The sequence below is a fragment of the Lupinus angustifolius genome, chromosome LG04 (genome assembly GCF_001865875.1).
Source record: "Lupinus angustifolius cultivar Tanjil chromosome LG04, LupAngTanjil_v1.0, whole genome shotgun sequence".
Lineage (NCBI taxonomy): Eukaryota > Viridiplantae > Streptophyta > Magnoliopsida > Fabales > Fabaceae > Lupinus > Lupinus angustifolius.
The window spans coordinates 24,473,760-24,493,097 of record NC_032012.1 but is presented as its reverse complement, the minus strand read 5'-3'; the positions used below and the strand labels follow the sequence as shown (position 1 = coordinate 24,493,097).

The 19,338-nt window shown below is 30.8% G+C and overlaps 3 protein-coding genes across 5 annotated transcripts; 1 reads left to right on the top strand and 2 right to left on the bottom strand.

Annotated features, from left to right (window-relative positions):
* On the bottom strand, positions 5,478-6,686 carry LOC109346438 (probable dolichyl-diphosphooligosaccharide--protein glycosyltransferase subunit 3B). The gene has a single exon (XM_019585997.1). The coding sequence runs from the start codon at positions 6,621-6,623 to the stop codon at positions 5,613-5,615; it is 1,011 nt and encodes a 336-aa protein (XP_019441542.1). The 5' UTR covers positions 6,624-6,686; the 3' UTR covers positions 5,478-5,612.
* On the top strand, positions 11,229-13,726 carry LOC109346447 (cysteine-rich PDZ-binding protein-like). 3 transcript variants are annotated; one of them, XM_019586012.1, is made up of 5 exons: positions 11,229-11,419; positions 11,531-11,648; positions 13,078-13,169; positions 13,395-13,473; positions 13,528-13,726. In XM_019586012.1, the coding sequence occupies exons 1-4, from the start codon at positions 11,404-11,406 to the stop codon at positions 13,457-13,459; spliced, it is 291 nt and encodes a 96-aa protein (XP_019441557.1). In that variant the 5' UTR covers positions 11,229-11,403; the 3' UTR covers positions 13,460-13,473; positions 13,528-13,726. The 3 variants fall into 3 exon arrangements, with proteins under 3 accessions (XP_019441557.1, XP_019441556.1, XP_019441555.1); XM_019586011.1 differs by having other exon boundaries at positions 13,395-13,477; positions 13,530-13,726; XM_019586010.1 differs by having other exon boundaries at positions 13,395-13,726.
* Positions 15,121-16,276, bottom strand: LOC109346441 (polyubiquitin 11). The gene is made up of 2 exons (XM_019586003.1): positions 16,186-16,276; positions 15,121-15,936 (listed from the first exon to the last, which is right to left on the bottom strand). The coding sequence occupies exon 2, from the start codon at positions 15,934-15,936 to the stop codon at positions 15,247-15,249; it is 690 nt and encodes a 229-aa protein (XP_019441548.1). The 5' UTR covers positions 16,186-16,276; the 3' UTR covers positions 15,121-15,246.

Sequence of the window (19,338 nt, the reverse complement as noted above, 5' to 3'; positions counted from 1 at the left end):
TAAACTTGATTTATAAACTAAATGAGTCAAACTTGAGTTGGATATGGTTCGACTCGTTAGGTTAATGAGTTAGTTCGATTGCCTCAATATATATATATGTAAACTAATTTTTACGTTTATTATGACTCATGCATTATTTTATATATTTATTGTTATTATATATGTAAACATGGTTATATTTATGTGTATAAAACTTTTTGTAGTATTTTTAAAATATTAATTAACTATTTAAGTTGTCTAAATGAACAATCGAACTGAGCCGAACAGTTCGCGAACTTTAACCGAATCGAACTCGAGCTAAAAATATAACTCGTATCGAACTCGAGTCGAATTTCGAGCTGAATCAATCCTTATTGATTTGAACTCTGGTTCAACTCGGTTCGGCTCATTTTCAGCTCTACTTAAGTGAAGTAGGGCTATAAATTATTATGCACTTAAATTGTTCTATTAAGTCCTCACCATTAACAATGTATTAATGATTTAAAGTAAAATGATTTTATTTCAAATAAATAATGAATATTGATTAAGAACATGTTAAAAGTGAAAATCATTTTGCTTCCCATTCTTAATTAAATGAGTGGTGGTACTATGTAATTTTCTATTACTTCATGTTAAATTCATTTAAAGTGAAATAGTATCTTAAACTAATTAAATGATTCACTTAAAATAAAAATGAAGAACATTACTCTAATGTTTATTTCATTTTAGTTTAAAAATTGAGAATAAAGTATATAATCGTATAAGAAAATAAGTTATCTCCTCCGGTCTCTAAAATCTTGACATGTGTCATATTTAATTATTTTCTATAAAAATAATTCTAAAATAAACAAAACATTATACATATCATATTTTTATTGGTCGGATGAGATAAATTATCTTTTGGTGTAAGTACATATTTTATTCTCTTCAAAATTAATGAGATATTACTTTAATACAATTAATAGATTAAACCTAATGTTCGATATCGTTCAATTTGATATGTGACTTTGGGTTATATAACATTAGTTTTGTCATCATAGTACATGAATAATTTCTCATTAAATAAAGGCTTATAAGTTATTCCAATTTGGACTGATCTCAAGGTAAAAAATAGTTAATCCAAACACAAGAATATACACGGATTAAAGTATAGAATTCAATATGTTGCCATTCATAATTAAAAGAAGATATATAGATGATTGATACATTGTTACTATATTGATTAAGCAAAGCTTTCTCATTAAACAAATAATCTTTCTCAATTATATCATATTTTCCTTTATCGCCTCTAGTTGGTTGAATAAAATCTTTCTTAATAATTTCGATTTTTATAACTCAAATCCACAAAGTATTTTCACATGGTAAATTTTGATTTACCTACCATCATAGTTAGAAATAGTTGTTTTGTACTTTTTGATGGTAGGTATTGGTTATTGGAATTAAGATATCATGGACAGAAAATATAATAACTTGAAATCCAATTCTACAAAATTCTCTCATACACAAGTTGACTTAATTTTTTTCATTATTCTATACACTTTAATTTTATTTTTTATGAGTAAATTGTGCTTTGCTACATTCTAGTATTACAAGTTCTTAACATTGTTCGACCACTCGGAATCAAGTCGATAATCAGACAGGCAAAACTCATTCATACAATCATTAATCATATTCAAAAGACCGACTTTTATCTAAATACAACAGATAAATTTAGATTCCGATCAACCTCATCCAAGAACCCATTTGTTATTAACTTTGATATGATGCCATCTGCTAGTGAACAGTCAAATAGAATGTCACACAAATAATAATTTGTTGACATTTTCCATCAATTGTTATTGTTAGTATAATAATAGCTTATGTTTTCTTTTTAAATCTGAAAAAAGCAAATATCTGAAGGCGTATACGTAGCAATTTCTTATACCCCACTCAGCTTCGATTGCTTTGTTGGCATCTCACTCAGAAAGGTTGGAGGCACGTTGGTAATCCAGTTGTTTCTTGGTAGGAGCCAATACACTTTTCTTGTTACATAATGAAAACCATCTTTGAGAATGTCATACTATAATGCTATTTTCCCTTCATTACTATGTATCAAAAATGCTATAACCATAATAGAAAATCGGAGAAAGGAGGATAGTTATTATTCACGCTGAATTGTGGAAGAGAAACTCTTTAAAGCATGATTAGTCAAACCAAAAGCTACATATATCCTACTGTTACTAGAATATAAAAATGTATACATTGATAGTTTGTTAGTGCATTATTCAACGTTCAAAAATAATAATAATATAAAGTACACCGAACACAACAAATACATTTTAATTCAAAAAAATGAAATATATAAAAATTGAATATATAGTATCACACAATATTCGCCGACAAACACGAAGTGCTTGTATACATTAGTAAACATAAATTGTAATGTACTTAGCTCAGATTTGACTAGTTTCTTTAGCAATTTTTTTAACTCAAATTCGACTTGTTTTATTCATGAACTAATTTTAATTCGATTTATCAACCATACTATTAGAAGATTGATAAACCATCATCCATCTCCATTGCTAAAGGAAGAAATGCATATATTCTCAATTTGAATAGCGTCCTAAGGAGAGCTACTTGATTACTAATATTAATGTTAAATATTTTCGAAATTTGACATAAATTACCTTAATGATGAATAGTTATAATTGAACAGTTGGATTGCCAAAAAATTATGTTGTATAAAATTGTTAGTGGTGTTAGATCAGAAACCTTGTTGCACATGTGTAAAATGTAAAAATCACTCATATTACATAATCACAGTAAAGTAAACTATTATGAAAATGGTGTAAAATGTGTATCTGACAGTGTAAAGATTTATACACATGTATTTTATTATTTATCATTTATTTAAATTACATTTTCTAAAAAATCAATAATAATAATAAAAAATTAATAATAAATAATGCAATGACAGTGTATAAAATTTATAGACTAATATAATCTTTTCCTCTTATGAAAATGGTGCTACATTTTTTCCAATTGAGTCCCTTTAGCATCCCCATTTAACATCCCTTCCGCTGACATTTTATAACGATGCCCTGCTGAGTTGACATTTGACAAAAAGATTTTGCCAATTTATAACAACTTTCAGATTTGAGAGGGAGGTGAGGGTCATGCAATGCCTTGCACAGCTACTAAAAAACAAAAAATATGGTTCAATATAGAGGTTGAGCTAATGGATATAAATAGATATAATCATGTTGTTATATCTAATGGATATATCCATTTATATGAATATCTAATCCATCTAAAAAAATAAAAACAAAAATATTTTTCCCATAAAGCAACAGGATACCCAACTTTGTTAAGCAAGCTCAATGTGCAAAATATAAACCAATGTTATTAATATCGTATCGGTCATCAAACTGGTCAGAGTGATATACTAGTATGGTGGTTCAATATTAAACTACATACTCGTAAAGTTATATATTCATATATTTTATGTTAATATTGATGTTGAAAAGTCAATAAAGAAGACAATAATTATTTTTATTTATACAACTTGTTAAAAATGTATATTGTACACCTTGTTTTGGATGTATAAAAAATATAGTAGTTGTGTGTTTGATCATCTATATAAATATTTTGGTAAAAATAAATCATTTTCATTAAAAAAATAATTTTAAATGAAACCAGCTGGTATGACCAGACAATTCAATTGAAAATTGATCGACATGACTGATACAGTTCAATTTAAAACCAACCAGTATAATTGCATGGCCGTTATACTTGTTGTTTCTTAGCTGTATAAAGACCGATTCACCAGTTTATCGGTTGAACCAGCCAACACGAACCAGTTTTGATATTAGTGATATAAAACTACTTTTTTTCCTAACCAAAAGATTCCTTCAACGAAATTATCTTTTTCATCAGAGCATTCTTTCAAAATGTTTCAATCAGAGTTGATATAACATTTTGTGTCATGATTGAGCACAAAAAATGCACGATTGCACAATATAATATTTCTGACCTCACTTATATTCTTGTCTTCTAGAGCTTTCACATATAAAGTTAAATACTGAGATTTTCTAAAAAGTGTTTTTATAAAACACATTTTAAAAATATTTTTGAAATTGAATTTTAAAAATAATTTATCAAATAATAATTTTTAAAAACATTTTTATCCTTCAAAAAATGTTTTAGTCCATTCTAAAAAAATGAATTAGATATCCATCCAATTCATTAAAATGGATATACAAATGAAATTGATAGATTAGAATCCATTGAATATGGATAGACTAGAAAATTTAGAAATATGATTTTACGGATTTATATAATTAGTGATATGATCCAAATCCAACCAATTGTCACCCTTACTTGAAATTGTGTTCACAAGTATAACTTTTATGGTAATATATGCAAAAGCATGGTAACCACATTTTCCTAAAAATTTACTCAATTATAAGAAGTAACATAACATCAACTAAAATTTTTTAACCGTGTTGGGAGTGAACAAGGATTCTCTCCATTAATGGAGAGGCAAGTGATTGTTTTGCTCATATTTTTAACGGCAAAAATGTAATTTTATAGTAAACAAAATGATAAAATTATTATTACTTATTATATTTTATGTGTTAATGTGTGTCACTTAATGAAGAGGATCCTTACTCGTTGAGAGTCGAACTATATGTGACTTTGTCATAGGGCTTTCTGGGTTCCAAAGATATGACACACTACACCTGTATTGATGGGGGCTTGTGCTGCTACTAACTAAGAGGCTATGAAAGTAGACAGCTTGAAGTTTTCCATGAGAACATACATATAGTATTCTTGTGTGTACAGATATATGTGTCTCATTCATCTTTTTCACAATCAATAATGTTAGAGTGAAGGGAGGCCAAAGAGTGGAGGAAAATTACATGATGTGGGTCAGTGATATGCAACCTCTGAAAGCTAGTGCTGTCTTAAAAGAATTGCAGATTTGTTTGGGAGTAAAACCAAAAGATATCAAGAAAGAAGGTGGCAGCAGCAAATGTTTCTTTGCCCTCTTGTTCCTTTAAGTTCAAGGTATGAATTGTGAACCCTATACTTATATATCAAATAAAAGGGTGTTGAATTTAATGATACACAATCATGTACAAAACACATTGGTAATGGGTCCTACACATAGTTGTTTGACAATCTTTATGGAGAGAGACCAATCTCTGCATTAGTTTTCTCACTCACGTACACCCTACACGATCTTGGTTCATATCCATCACACACCTGCACAGCAATAGAACTCTCTCTCTCTCTCTCTCTATATATATATATATATTCAGTTTTAAGAGCATCACTGCCAGTGCCATGTACTGGTACAAAAGACGGATTATAACAATCAATTCAGCAGCACATTTATATGAATATGCAATGCAATATCTAATTGCTACATAACCATAACAAGTCTAAAACAAAATGGACATTCCTGAATATAATCAAAAGGCATGCATTCGATTTTATAACATAAATTGTCTAAGCCACATATAGGGGCAATGACAAGTTGTATATAATTCTAGTCAAATTTGTAACACAAGGCCTCACTCATTCCTAAGGTTTTTAGAATTATCCATTGAAAGATGGAAACAAAGAAAATAGTATAATGATGGCAAACCTCAATTCCAACCAGAAGGCCAAAATCCATGAATCCCATAACCGGTCTTCCAATTAGTCAAAACCACAACCTGCTTCACAATCAAGACAGAAACAGCCAACGCGATAAGCATAACCAGCGTCTTCACAATAACATTGCTAACTTTCACGAGCCCTTGAGTCAAGAACGCCAACAACAACCCGACAACAGTGTACAAGAATCCCACAATAAAACCCTCCGCACCAAGCTGCATCCCGTGGCCCTGGTAGAAGAACACAAGCTTTGAAGGGTTATTGTTATCGACCAGATACATGGGCGCTTTCTTTATGATATTGTTCATGCAACCAGAAACACTGAAGAAATAAACAAACAAAGAACCCGCCAACCATAGTTTCCGGGAATGGAACAGTGTTTGACCCGCGATAAATTTCTTAATAAAATACGGTATAAAAGCTAAGATAGCAAGGGTGATGAGGATTATATGGATTCGTGATAGAAGTGGTGGACGATGAATGGGTCCCACTGAGATATTAGTCTTGAACTCGATGAACTCGGCCATGGATTCTGCAAAGCGGGTTGTGTCACCCTTGCTCATGGGCTCGGAATCAGTGAAACCCTGTGTGGGTCCCACGAGGCGTATGTGAGGGAGGGTTCTGACGCCGAATCGGGTGTAGGTGAGGTTGGAGTATTGGAATTCGATATCGCAGAAGAAGATTTTAGCGTTGTTAGGGTTGTTTTTTATGAAGGAGGATGAGACGAGGTTGAATTGTTTCTTGTATTCGGCGAGGCGGAGCTCAGGCCTGTCGTGGAATTGGACGGCGTCGAAGAAGAGGAAAATGGAGTAGGGGCGAGGGGTTGTGGCGGAGGCGAGGAAGCGAGAGATGGAGTGATCGTCGAGGTGGATGACGCCTGAGTTGGAAGTGGATCGGAGGGAGAGGAGTTCGGCGACGAGATCGTCGTTTGAGGCGGAGGCGGTGACGGAGGAGAGAGTGATGATGAGGATTAGGATCGGGAGTTTCGGAGAGAGAGCCATGGTGGTGGTGGTGGTTGAATTGAAAGCGGGAGAGGGGAATTTGTTTATTGATTTATGAGTGATGAGTGAAGAAATAAGACTTTGACTGACACTGTCACTGTGTGGTGTAATGACCAATCCCCCTTCTCCATTTTTCCTACTCGTACAAATTAACAATTTTAACATTCTTCTATTAATTTCATATATTGTTTTCAAAGGTATTAAAAAAAATACTAAATTCATATTTAGCAAAAACATAATGATAGTTATATCTTTAATAACTAATTTTTAATTTCCTCTTTTACATTTACCATTTTTTTAATTCATATAAAAAATCATATAATACTAAATAATTATTATTAACCCAATAAATGTTTATCTCACATTAAATTAAACATTATAATAAATAAATAAAAAGTATATCTAATGTGTAAATATTCTAATTCTCTTAAGTAAAATATATAAGATTGAATCCTTAATATTATTGATTGGCTGACACAAATGTTAGCTAATAGTATGGAAATTGGAGTTTACCAATTTTTTACCATTTCACTTGGAGCTAACTTTTCAATCAGTTGTAGGACAATTAGTCGTCACTCCACAAAATTATTTTTTAAAATATTCATTGTTAAGGAGAAATGTTTTTATGGTATCAAAACATATGGTTTAATTTAGTGGTACAAGACCATATGAATCCTTACCTAAATTAAAATGCTAAATATTTGATTCTTATATTAGATATTTGTTAGAATGAGCAATCACACATTTTAAAAGAAAATTTTGGTCATATATTTATATATTATGTACTAATTAATTTATTATAGAATAATAAGATATTTGTGTTTGTCAACGTAATTCAATTATTACAAATTATTATGAGATACTAATGAAATATATTAATAAATCAAAGTAGTAAAAAAGATATATATATATATATATATATATATATTAATTAGAAAACATTATGAATCTTCATTTTTGTGGTTGAAAAGTTATTTTAAAGGGTCCCTTCGTTTGATTTTAATGATTTATAAATTATTACTTATTTTTTTCAATTTGTATTGATCTTCAATCATTTGTATTTTGTATACATGGTAATTGTACTCCAATTAGGAACAACTACAATATACTCTAACTAACTCTTGTTTTGATTGAAATTTTCTCATCCTAGACTAGGGCCCAATTTAAAAACATGTACATTTAAGCTAAGGTTGACAATAAACCGAATCAATTCGGTATTCGTTCGAAATTTGATTTGTTATTTAGCTCGATAAACTTGGTTCATAAACCAAATGAGCCGAACTTGAGCTAGAAATTGAGCTTGTTAAATAAATGAGTTGAACTTGAGTTGGATACAGTTTCACTCGTTAGGTTCATGAGTTGGCTCGATATATAAATATTTATTTATATAAAATAATTTTTATGTATTATTTATATATTTATTTTTATTATATATATAAACAATGTTATATTTATATGTGTAAAACTTTTTGTAGTATTTTTTAAAAATCAATTAACTATTTAAGTTGTCCAAATGAACCAATTCGAACTGAGCCGAATAGTTCGCGAACATTAATCGAGCCGAACTCGAGCTCAACAAATAACTCGTATCGAACTCAAGTCGAGTTTCGAGCCAAACCAATCCTTATCGAGCTGAACTCTGGTTCGACTCGGTTCGGCTCGTTTCCGACCCTACTTTAAATCAAATACTTGTTTACAAAGTTATTAATACCTAAAAAACATTGAAAATTATGATAGATGTTAACTTGGTTTCATTCTAATTCTAAGATATCATTTCTTAAATTTAAATCACCAAGTTACCCATGCATTAATACGATGCAGTATTTTTTGCCGCATACACACAAATTACATATGTATTCACATAGTTAATAACACATATGCTACTCGTGCATTTGCATGTTTAAAAACACTTATGTTACTCATGCATTTATATTGTTAAGAATACACATGTGACCCGTGCATTCACATGGTTAAAAACACATGTTATCCATACATTTGCATCGCTAAGAACACATATATTACACGTGTATTTGCATTGTTAAGAATATATGTGTTACTCGTGTATTTGTCTGTTCAAATACATAAGCAAAAATAAATGACAATTTCAAATTTGATTTTTCTAATAAAAATAGAAAACTAAAACATAATATTATGTAATTTTTTGAAAATAAACATGATACCATATGAATCTTTTTTATTAAAAATATTTAAAAGTAACGAAAAAACTTTAATTTGATTTTTTCAATTATAATAGTTGAAAATTAAAATCTAAAGAATTTGAACCGTGATATTAAAATTCAGTGAGAAAAGTATCACAAAACTTTGATGGGGTGAAAAGTATAGTAATTCTTAGAGTAATACTAAACATTAAATATAATAGATTGATTAATCCAAATATTGGATGAGCTAAAAATGTATAGTTTTTTCAATTTAAAATAAGTAATCACACAAGAGATGGTGAATGAATTATGTTAAGATTTTGTTACTAAAAGTGAGATCATAATATTTGACAATGAAAGTATTAATTGGTCGAATAATTAGTTGAATGATGATATATTATTAGTTATTTATCATTAATAAGAATATGAAGTAGTATTCATTACATGTTCTATAATTAAAACTTTAAAAGAAAAATAATAGGCTATTAATATACGATAGTAAATTATAATTAATAAGAATATGAAATAGTATTCATCACCTCTCCCATAATTATGTTAATTAAAAATTTAAAATGTTTTAGTGTTCGAGTAATTATTTTTTTCATTATTGCCAGCAACATAATACTTTACATACTCTATATACGTTTTTACTATTAATTATGAAAAAATGCATTGTAGAAAAGTGATTATATAGTGCAATCCATACTTAAGCACAAGACTGATATTATGCAATCCCTGAGCTGGTTTGAAGCTACTATGAATGGAAATTTTAGCACTAAAAGGTTGTACATGGAACTTAGGGGCCCAAAACAACAGGTGAGTTGGAAGAAGATTTTCTACGGCAACACCGCAAGACGACAGGCTCACTTCACATTATGGATTGGGTGCCATGACAGGTTACCCACCAAAGATAGACTACACAAATTTGGGATTTGGACAAATGGTAAATATGCTTTTTGTGACCTCATGGAATCAACTGAACACCTATTATTTCTATGTGCCCACACATCAAGAATATGGACATATGTGCTAAGATGGATGGAAAATAACCACACACTGGGATGATGGAAGGCTGAATTTCAGTGGATTGAACACAACAAACAAAACGGAAGAGCATGAAATGCAAACTGATGAAGATCTCCATTGTTGAAACCATGTATGCAATCCGGAATCTCAGGAATGTTTGTCTCTTCCATAAACATAATAACAATTTAGACAATGGGCCTAATGTTATTAGAATAATTTGTGATAGGGTTACGATGCATAATGGGCTAAAATTGCAATGTGATAAACTTAACTCTAGTTGGTTATAGGGACATTCTAGTCATTTGGTGTAATAGCCTAGATTGATTGATCGGCTTGTACTTAACCGTTTGGTAATAGATTTTTCTTCTTGTTCCAAAAAAGTGATTATATAGTGTAAGTAGATACATAGTAGTACCATGAAATGATATTCATTACATCTCTCATATTTAATACTTTAAAAGGAAAATAATAAGCTATTATTATATGATATAATTTTTCTTCTAAATTTTAGCAGATTATCATTAATAAGAAAATAAAATATTATTCATCACCTCTCCCATGCTTATGTTAATTAAAACTTTATAGTATTTGAGTGTTCTAGTAATTGTTTTTCATTATTGCACATAACACATTACATACGCTATATATATTTTTATTATTAATTATGAAAAATACATTGTACAAAAATGATTACATTTTAATAATATAGTAAATAGATTTAATGTGATGTGTAGCCATAGCCATCACAAATAAAGTTTCATGCCATGTTTTTTGTTTTGAAATTATTAAGAAATAAAATAATGAATTTAATATTATTATAATAAGGAAATGAAATATATAGTATAGTCATCACATATAAAGATCAAATATCATATTTTTTGTTTTGAAATTATTAAGAAATGCAATAATAATTTTAATATTATTATAACAATGAAGGGAAATATAGTGTGAGAATATACACACAAATGAGGTGAAATCATTTTGGAGGAAAAAATAAATGAGAATTTGACATATGACAATTAATAATGTTGGATGACATTTTTTTATTATATAGTTAATAAATGATCAAAAGTATTTATTATTATATATAGAAAATGATTCTAAACATTTCATAATGCAAATTCAGTATTTTAATATAGTATTCTAATTTAATATTTTAAAAATAAAACCTTACACATAATAACCAGTATAATAAAATATATTAAAAATATAATTTATTAATAAAATAGATACGATAAAAATAAATATTTATCTCCTCCTTAATTGTAAAAGTTATATTAATATTTTTTTAAAATTCTCCCATTTCTCCATGCAAAAAAAAAAAAAACTATTTTAATCTTTAATAATAATAATAACGATTTTATGAAATTGTCGGTCCATACAGAAAGGGTAATTATGTCAATCGAGAGCTTAAATACTCGGAGCCTGTCGTTTCGAGCCATACAAAGGAAGATTGATAGGTCATACGAGTTTGTGAGATTAACGTCGCGACGATTAAACTGAAAGGGGCTTAGGGTTTTCTATTCTGATTAGGGATCCCAATTTGATTTTGCTTCAGAAATTTCAGAATCAAATAGGATTCAAGGTTAATTGCAATGGTCTGCGAGAAGTGTGGGTTTCTATTCCTTCCTTGCAATTCATAGTTCTCACACCGAATTTCCCAATCAAAATTTCAATTTTTAATTTATCTAATAATTACGGTATTTTGATTTTGGGTTTCAGGCGAGAAGAAATTAGGGAAGGTGATAGTACCAGACAAGTGGAAAGAAGGAGCCAGTAATACTACAGAAGGTGGTGGCCGCAAGATCAACGAGAACAAGCTCCTCTCCAAAAAGAACAGGTCCCTTTTAACGTTAAAACTGTTTGTACTTTAATTATTTAGTTTTTGCATAATATTATTCATTTTAAAATTGGGTTTAAGAGCATAATTTGGCCCTATGCTCGTCTATTTTTATTTTGCTTGTAATATTCTAGCTAAAGTAGGTACTTTTAGTTTCCCAGTGCAAACTTTTGAATGCAAACTATGTTATACTGCACTTGTCTGATTTGACAAAATATGGGGTGGGAATTTTGGAATAAAAACACTTCACACCATTGGAAGTCATGTTTAAGATCTCTGTTTTCACCATAGAATCTCAAATTATAAATGCATTTGTGCTACTATATTTTGTTTGTACTTAAATAGTTAAATAGTACTTCCTAGAGGAGGAACGATTTTGTAAGGTGTTGGTGGAGTTGAACATTTTAAGATGAATGCTTGTCTACTGTGCATATCTTTTATTTTTTTCGAGATATTGGTTCCTTCCTTCCCTGTACACTTGTGTTGTCATTACTTTCATCAGTTAATGGTTTGAATATAATCTTCTTTATTTATTTTCTTAAGGAGCAATTTGTTTTTACATGATACATGTATGGGTTTATGTTGCTGTATGGCACAAGTTGGGAAGGAAATACACCATAATGTTTTCATTTGACAGATAGTGGTTTCAGAACTTATTTAACAAGTAAGCTGATTGTTGACACTCACTTGGACTAAAATTCTAGAAAGTAAATTTTTTGTATGTTAAAAGCTTTCAATTTTGAACAAAAGTATATCTGTATTTCTCTCAGTTTAAACTTTTCCACTTCCCAGTTTTCCCCTATATGATGTTTTGTTTCAAACTTTGTGGTTTTAATAATTGCTATTTATCCTTAAAAAAACATTATTGGTATTTATACATTTAAAAGTGGACATCTAAGTTGTGGTTATCAATTGTTTTGATTGATGTGGCACTTGGAAAAGATTTAGCTAACGCTTGAAGCTTCAAAGCTGCAAGACATGTAAACTGATCTCTTTAAGCTTCCTATATTCCTTATCCCGCTGTATAAAATTAAAAAAAATTAGTTTACTAGTTATATCAACCACTGATAACTATAAAGATAGTTCTTGCTTTTTCTTGTCTAATACATTTGTCAAAAACTATCAAGATTTTCGATTTATAACGAGTGACATTCTGGAATAGTGCTAGTTCCTTGTAAATTACATTAGCAAGTACACTTGAATGAGGGCCTTTTCATTACCTTTTGTACATGTGTTTGCATTTAATCTTACTTATACCACGATTCTCAATGCTATCAACATGTTGTTATCGAATAATCTATTGCACCTGCACTGTTTGTGTTACAGTTACGGTGCCTTTTTCTCTGTTTATAATTTTGTTATTTGTTCCACCTGCTTTGATGTTCGGTTCTGGTCATGACTATTCTGTGAATTTATTGGTTGCTTGCAGATGGACCCCATATGGAAACACTAAATGCATCATCTGCAAACAGCAAGTGCACCAGAATGGCAAGTACTGCCACACCTGTGCTTACAGTAAAGGTAGTGTTCCATCTTTCTGAAATGTTTTACAATTGCAGCCATAATAATTTTCATGTTAGTAGTACATGAGTTGTTTATGATGAAATATTATGGTGTCGTTCGATCTATGTAGCTCACTCCACCTAATAGGAGTAAGGCTTGGTTGTTGTTGTAGTGGTACATGAGTTGTAATGTTTTTTATCATTCAAGTACATTACTTAAATCCTGATGTTTGTTGTGTTGCAGGAGTTTGTGCAATGTGTGGTAAGCAAGTTCTGGACACCAAGTTTTACAAGCAAAGCAATGTGTAGTGAATACTGCATGCTGCATCTTCTTCTCTTGGGGTCCAATTAGGAATTGGATTTTGATGGGGAAGAAAAGGAAAATGAAGGCGTTGAGAGCCTTGAAGCTGTAAAGAACAGATGCAGTGAATGGTTTTTTTATTATCTGCCTTTTGTATCTTACTTATAGATATTGCTCATTTCTGATGTTGAATATATACCTTCACTATTTTAAATCCTTCTCTATTGAGCTTTTATGATATTAGTTCGATTATCCAGCTGCATTTCTGATTTCTGAAGTCCGTTAAAACTTTTACTTTTAATAAATGTTTTCTAAAGGGGATTTGGTAATGTTCTCCATGTATTAATGTACATGATAAACGTGGGCAAGGAGATGAGCCCAAAATTGGGTTTGCACTTGTTTACTCGTGCACAGGATAGTTGGGTGCAAATCTAGAAGAAACGGGTTCATAATATTGGAGAATGTCTTCAAGATTCTGCATGTTAGTACTTGGTACACCTTGAAAAACATTTGCGTTGCATCAATATTCCTATTGATATTGTGTGAAGATTATACATTCCGGAGAGATAAAATGCGAAAAACTTCTCTTTCAAGCACCGTTGAAGACTGTAAATTATCATTTTTTAATTGAAGTTGCACACAAATATAAATCAAAAAAATTATATTGAGTTGCTCAAAAAAAGTTATTGGTATTAATTCTTACATTAATATTATAAGATTTATAAACCAATCTTTGAGATAGACTAACCAATCTAAATTCTTAACACCTAATCCTCATTCTTCTTGTACAAGCCATATCTGACATCCCATTTAACGGAAGCAATCTTTCCTCTTCTCATTGCAACCACCCTACAAGAAGTTACTTTGCAAATAAGTCAAAAATACTAAGAACCTTCTTAGAGATTTTAGAGAAAGATGAGCAATAAATATGAAGACTTCATAAAAGCTAATTTACCACTATAATTCACACACACACACCCCATATGTGCATACATTTCCATTGAAGAGGGACCTGAATATTTTTTGTGTACACAATTAACACATGATAAATATATTATTATTATTTTAATCAATAATTTGTTAGTCGTAATAATCATTGTTTTATATAAAAAATTTAATTTACAAAGTGCCCAACGTCAATAATTGGCTGTCAACAACACATTTTCCTTGGATTGTCACCAAGGTTGTATGTTGAACAGATTAACTATGTACTCATAAAACTATTTTCCTAGGATTCTTTATCGGTCATGGATGCAGATTCCGCCTGAAAACAAGAAGAGGTCACAGATGCAGATTCTGCCTGAAAAAAACTTCTGGTATCTAATCTACAACTCTCATCTACTTCAGTATCTCTAAAATTGGTTTTGTTCATGTAGAACTATCTGAAGTTGATTGGAATTCATAGACCATCTCAGCATGCTTTTTTAATGTGTATCGTGTAATGCTGAAAGATTATGCCAACCAGTCAGCCACCCAATGATCGTGGTATAATGGTATAATTGTATAATCTATGATGGTGTTTACAACGTGTAAATGGGATAGAAAACAAATCAATGGTCTATCAAGGATCTAATTTTCGAAAGAAAGCAACGATACACAAATACGGTGGATAGACAAATTAGATGACATACCAAATCCAGTTTTAGATTCGATCAATTCCGATTATAGGTAGAATAACATAATATAAGAGCACCGAATTATTCACAACTTATTTGAAAGGGTCAACACAGACCCGACCCAACACACATTACATTGAGAAATTCGAAAACACCCAGCAAGAAAGACATGACATAGCTTAAAACCCCCCACGCAGACGAAGAACAAGGTGAAGAGTAGACTCCTTCTGAATATTATAATCAGCCAAAGTCCTTCCATCTTCTAATTGCTTCCCTGCAAAAATCAACCTCTGCTGATCCGGTGGAATACCTTCCTTATCCTGAATCTTAGCTTTCACATTATCAATTGTATCAGAACTTTCCACCTCCAAAGTAATGGTTTTCCCAGTCAAAGTCTTCACAAAAATCTGCATCCCTCCCCTAAGCCTCAACACAAGGTGAAGTGTTGATTCCTTCTGGATATTATAATCAGCTAGGGTTCTTCCATCTTCAAGTTGTTTTCCAGCGAAAATCAATCTCTGCTGATCTGGTGGAATTCCTTCCTTATCTTGAATCTTCGCCTTTACGTTGTCGATGGTGTCGGAACTCTCCACTTCTAGGGTTATGGTTTTGCCGGTGAGGGTTTTTACGAAGATTTGCATTCCTCCACGGAGACGGAGGACGAGGTGGAGGGTTGATTCTTTCTGGATATTGTAGTCGGCGAGGGTGCGACCGTCCTCTAGCTGTTTTCCGGCGAAGATCAGACGCTGCTGGTCAGGTGGAATTCCTTCCTTGTCCTGAATCTTAGCTTTTACGTTATCGATTGTGTCGGAGCTCTCCACCTCTAGGGTGATGGTCTTTCCGGTTAGGGTTTTCACGAAGATTTGCATCTATAAACATCATAAAAACAATGTAAAAATCAAATTTCATATAATCAATCAATTCGCGGTTAAAAAACAGATACGCAATTTGAAAATAAGCTTCACTGATGCTGATCGAAATAAAAATCACGTATTAACGTAACAAAGTAACAAAGAGCGCAAAACAGATCCAATGAAAACGTAAGAAAATAAGAAATATATGAGACCTAACAAACAACAAGTAAAGTAAAACGAATGAGAAGAGAAAATGGAATATACCTTGAAGGAGATTGATATGAGAGAAGAAAGAAATGATTAAAATTGAATTGTGAAGATAAGGGTTGGAATTGGGGCTTTTTATACTGAATGCAGTGGCCAGTTAGCCAATAATGTTGTCACACGTGTCCGGTTACGTGTCATATGGAGCTTCTAGTAATTACGTTTGGTATCGAATTATCTTTCGGGGGAGTTCTTTTCGGGAATTGAGCATTGCAAATTGGGAGAGTAGTTGGCCGTTTGTTGACGGAGTCAAAGGAACCTAGACGTGATTTGGTGAACCCTCCAAGACGCCGTTAGCTTTCTTTTTTCTTTAATTGGGACATTAAAATTTGAGCCTGCACCGGTGCAATTGCACTTTTCTATGGGCTCCGCTGTCCATTTTCAGAAACGGCATCTTCCATAAATTATTATATGATATAATAATGTAATATATATGTATGGTGAGTTTAAAAAAGATTCATATAATATTAATATATTATTTACCACTTATTTATATTATATTTATAAAAAGACAATAATAATTAAAAATGAATAATAAATACTATACTAATAATATATAAAAACATTTTTCCTCCTAATATAATTAATGCTTTTACTTGTATATATATTATCATTTAATCAGTAATAATCTGATTTATTTAATTTTAAATTGAATCCTTTTGCCTGCAGCACATAGTTTGATATATATTATTATTCTTAAATTATATTTTTTTAGTATAGATGATCTGTACAATGATAAGGTCGCTGATTCAATTTACTCTACCATTTTTATTTTAGAAAGAATATATCTTTTTAGATTATGGCATCATGATTGCGGGATTTTCTGCTATTACTTTGAATCATGTCTTTTTATTGTTATATATTTTAAATTTATTTCACATTCTAGCTATCAATTTTTTAAATATTTAATAATTTAGATCTACTTAAAATGATAACATTACTGGATCGGATATGGTGAACAAATTAATGAAACTGATGGCCTAAGAATTTAATATTCATGGTAAGAGACAATTTTAGCGAGCACACCAGCAATACTTAAGAATTGTGATTCTGAAACGTCATATTCTCAATCATCAATCACTGCTTGTGAAAAAGAACACGTACATATAACATAGATTTCTGAGTTTTGCTCCAATTATGGTATTCTAACTTAGATTTTACTTCAAATTACACGTCTCGTTATCTCACTATTTCCCTTATAAGTTTGCAGCACAGGTCAATCACCCCAATATACTCCCACATTTTGTTTTCTGATAGTAAGTGAAATATATTAGCAACATTGTTCCCATGCTTGACCTGTTTCAAATCTCAGTATTAAGGCACATATAATAGTGTGAGAGCTGAATCCAAGTAATGATGGAGCTATGTGAGAGGTGAATCTTACAAGCTGGCAAAGAAAAAAGGACCCTTTTAGGACCGAAGTGATTTGCCTTTAATTGACATTGGATGATGACATGATCACAAATTAGGTTACTTTTTTTACCCTAACTAATCTTCAACTACGACCAGGCTAATAATAACCAAATTATTCCACAGCACTCATAATTTTCAATTTAAATAATCTCAATCTGATTACGATAGTGTTTGAATGTCCTTTCAAAACCTATATATGCATTGAACCTCATGATGAGAATGACAATTGTATTATTATAATTAAAACATGCATCATTATTCAGCAATGTTAGGCCTAATAATCATGGGACGCCTACCTCGGTCTGACATAAGGGAAGGTTGGTGATGAAATATTTTATGAGACATCGATTTTGTCCAATGTCCATATACATTGATATACATATTATATATTATAAATAAACCAAAGTTTGATGTTTTTTATAATATGAACATATATTGATAGGTGGATATGATGTTGATGCTTTACACAACAAAACATATTTTATTATTAGTTTAGAACTCACCCCAAAAAAGTTTGTATATTATTTTATAAACGGTAACTTTTGATGAGTGGAACACCTGTCCTAAACTTATATGAATTCTTATCGTAAATTAAAATTTGACACATAAATAAATAGAATTTTTAATATAAATACTATATTTTTATATTACTTTGCTTAAAGCTTAAAGTTAATTGAAGCAGGGTATGGTTTGGACTAAAGGGAATACATCTATTGTCCCACAAAATGTGTCATTCTATGTGGTGGCAATGTTTGTGATTGGCTGAAAAAACATATTTAAATTAAAATTTTAATAATTAATTATTTTTCTGATAAATTACAAACAATAACATGTGAAATTGTACACTATTTTGAGATAGCAGATGTCCACCCGGAACTGGAAAGGCTCCTTTGCAGCTAGACATTCCACACACAAAAAGTAAATTGAAAAAAGAAGATAAATTCAAATGGAAACAATAATATTATTAAGTATAGTAGCAAAAGGAACAAATATTCCAACATGGCAAATGGGAGAAATTAAGAGATACCAACTAGATTGTGTAAAAGTGATAAATAAATATATGTAGGGCCTCACAAACTTTGAGAGGGTGCATCACTTAAAATGTTAACTTTTTATTCCTTACCCGTGTGGATAAATTCCTATCTCGCAATTTTGTCACACAAAAAGATAACAATGTTTATGGTCAAACTAAATGACTTCCTCTATTTTCAACGGTTAAATTGATCTTCAATTGAATTTAAAGGTGAAAGAAGTGGTAGGCACCTAGGTAGTAGGTGCAACATATGAAGTTTTTTTCTTCTTCCTCTCCAATAGGGGTTCTTTTATTATATTTTGTGTGTGTTGCAACGTAGAACAGGGGAAACACCAGTAACGTTAGTTGTTAGTTTGTAGTGAAAATAGTAATGATAGAAATGGAAGATATGAAGTAACTTGTAAGTTGTAACTACTCATTCTTTTGTCTTTTCTGAATGATTTTTATTGGAAGGGAAAGAAAAGAGAAAATGATGATGGAATGAATGGAAAAAGTGCAAGAGAAAGAGACAGAGCTTAGAGGTGGAGCAGAAAGGTCATCATCATCATGTAGATTTGTTTGCTCAATTAACAAAGATACATATTCCAGAATTCCCAACTCACTTGCTTCTATAGTTTATACTGAGTAAGGCTCCTCTCTATTAATGGAGAGGCAAGTGACACACATTAACATACAAAATATAACATGTAATAACAATTTTAACCTTT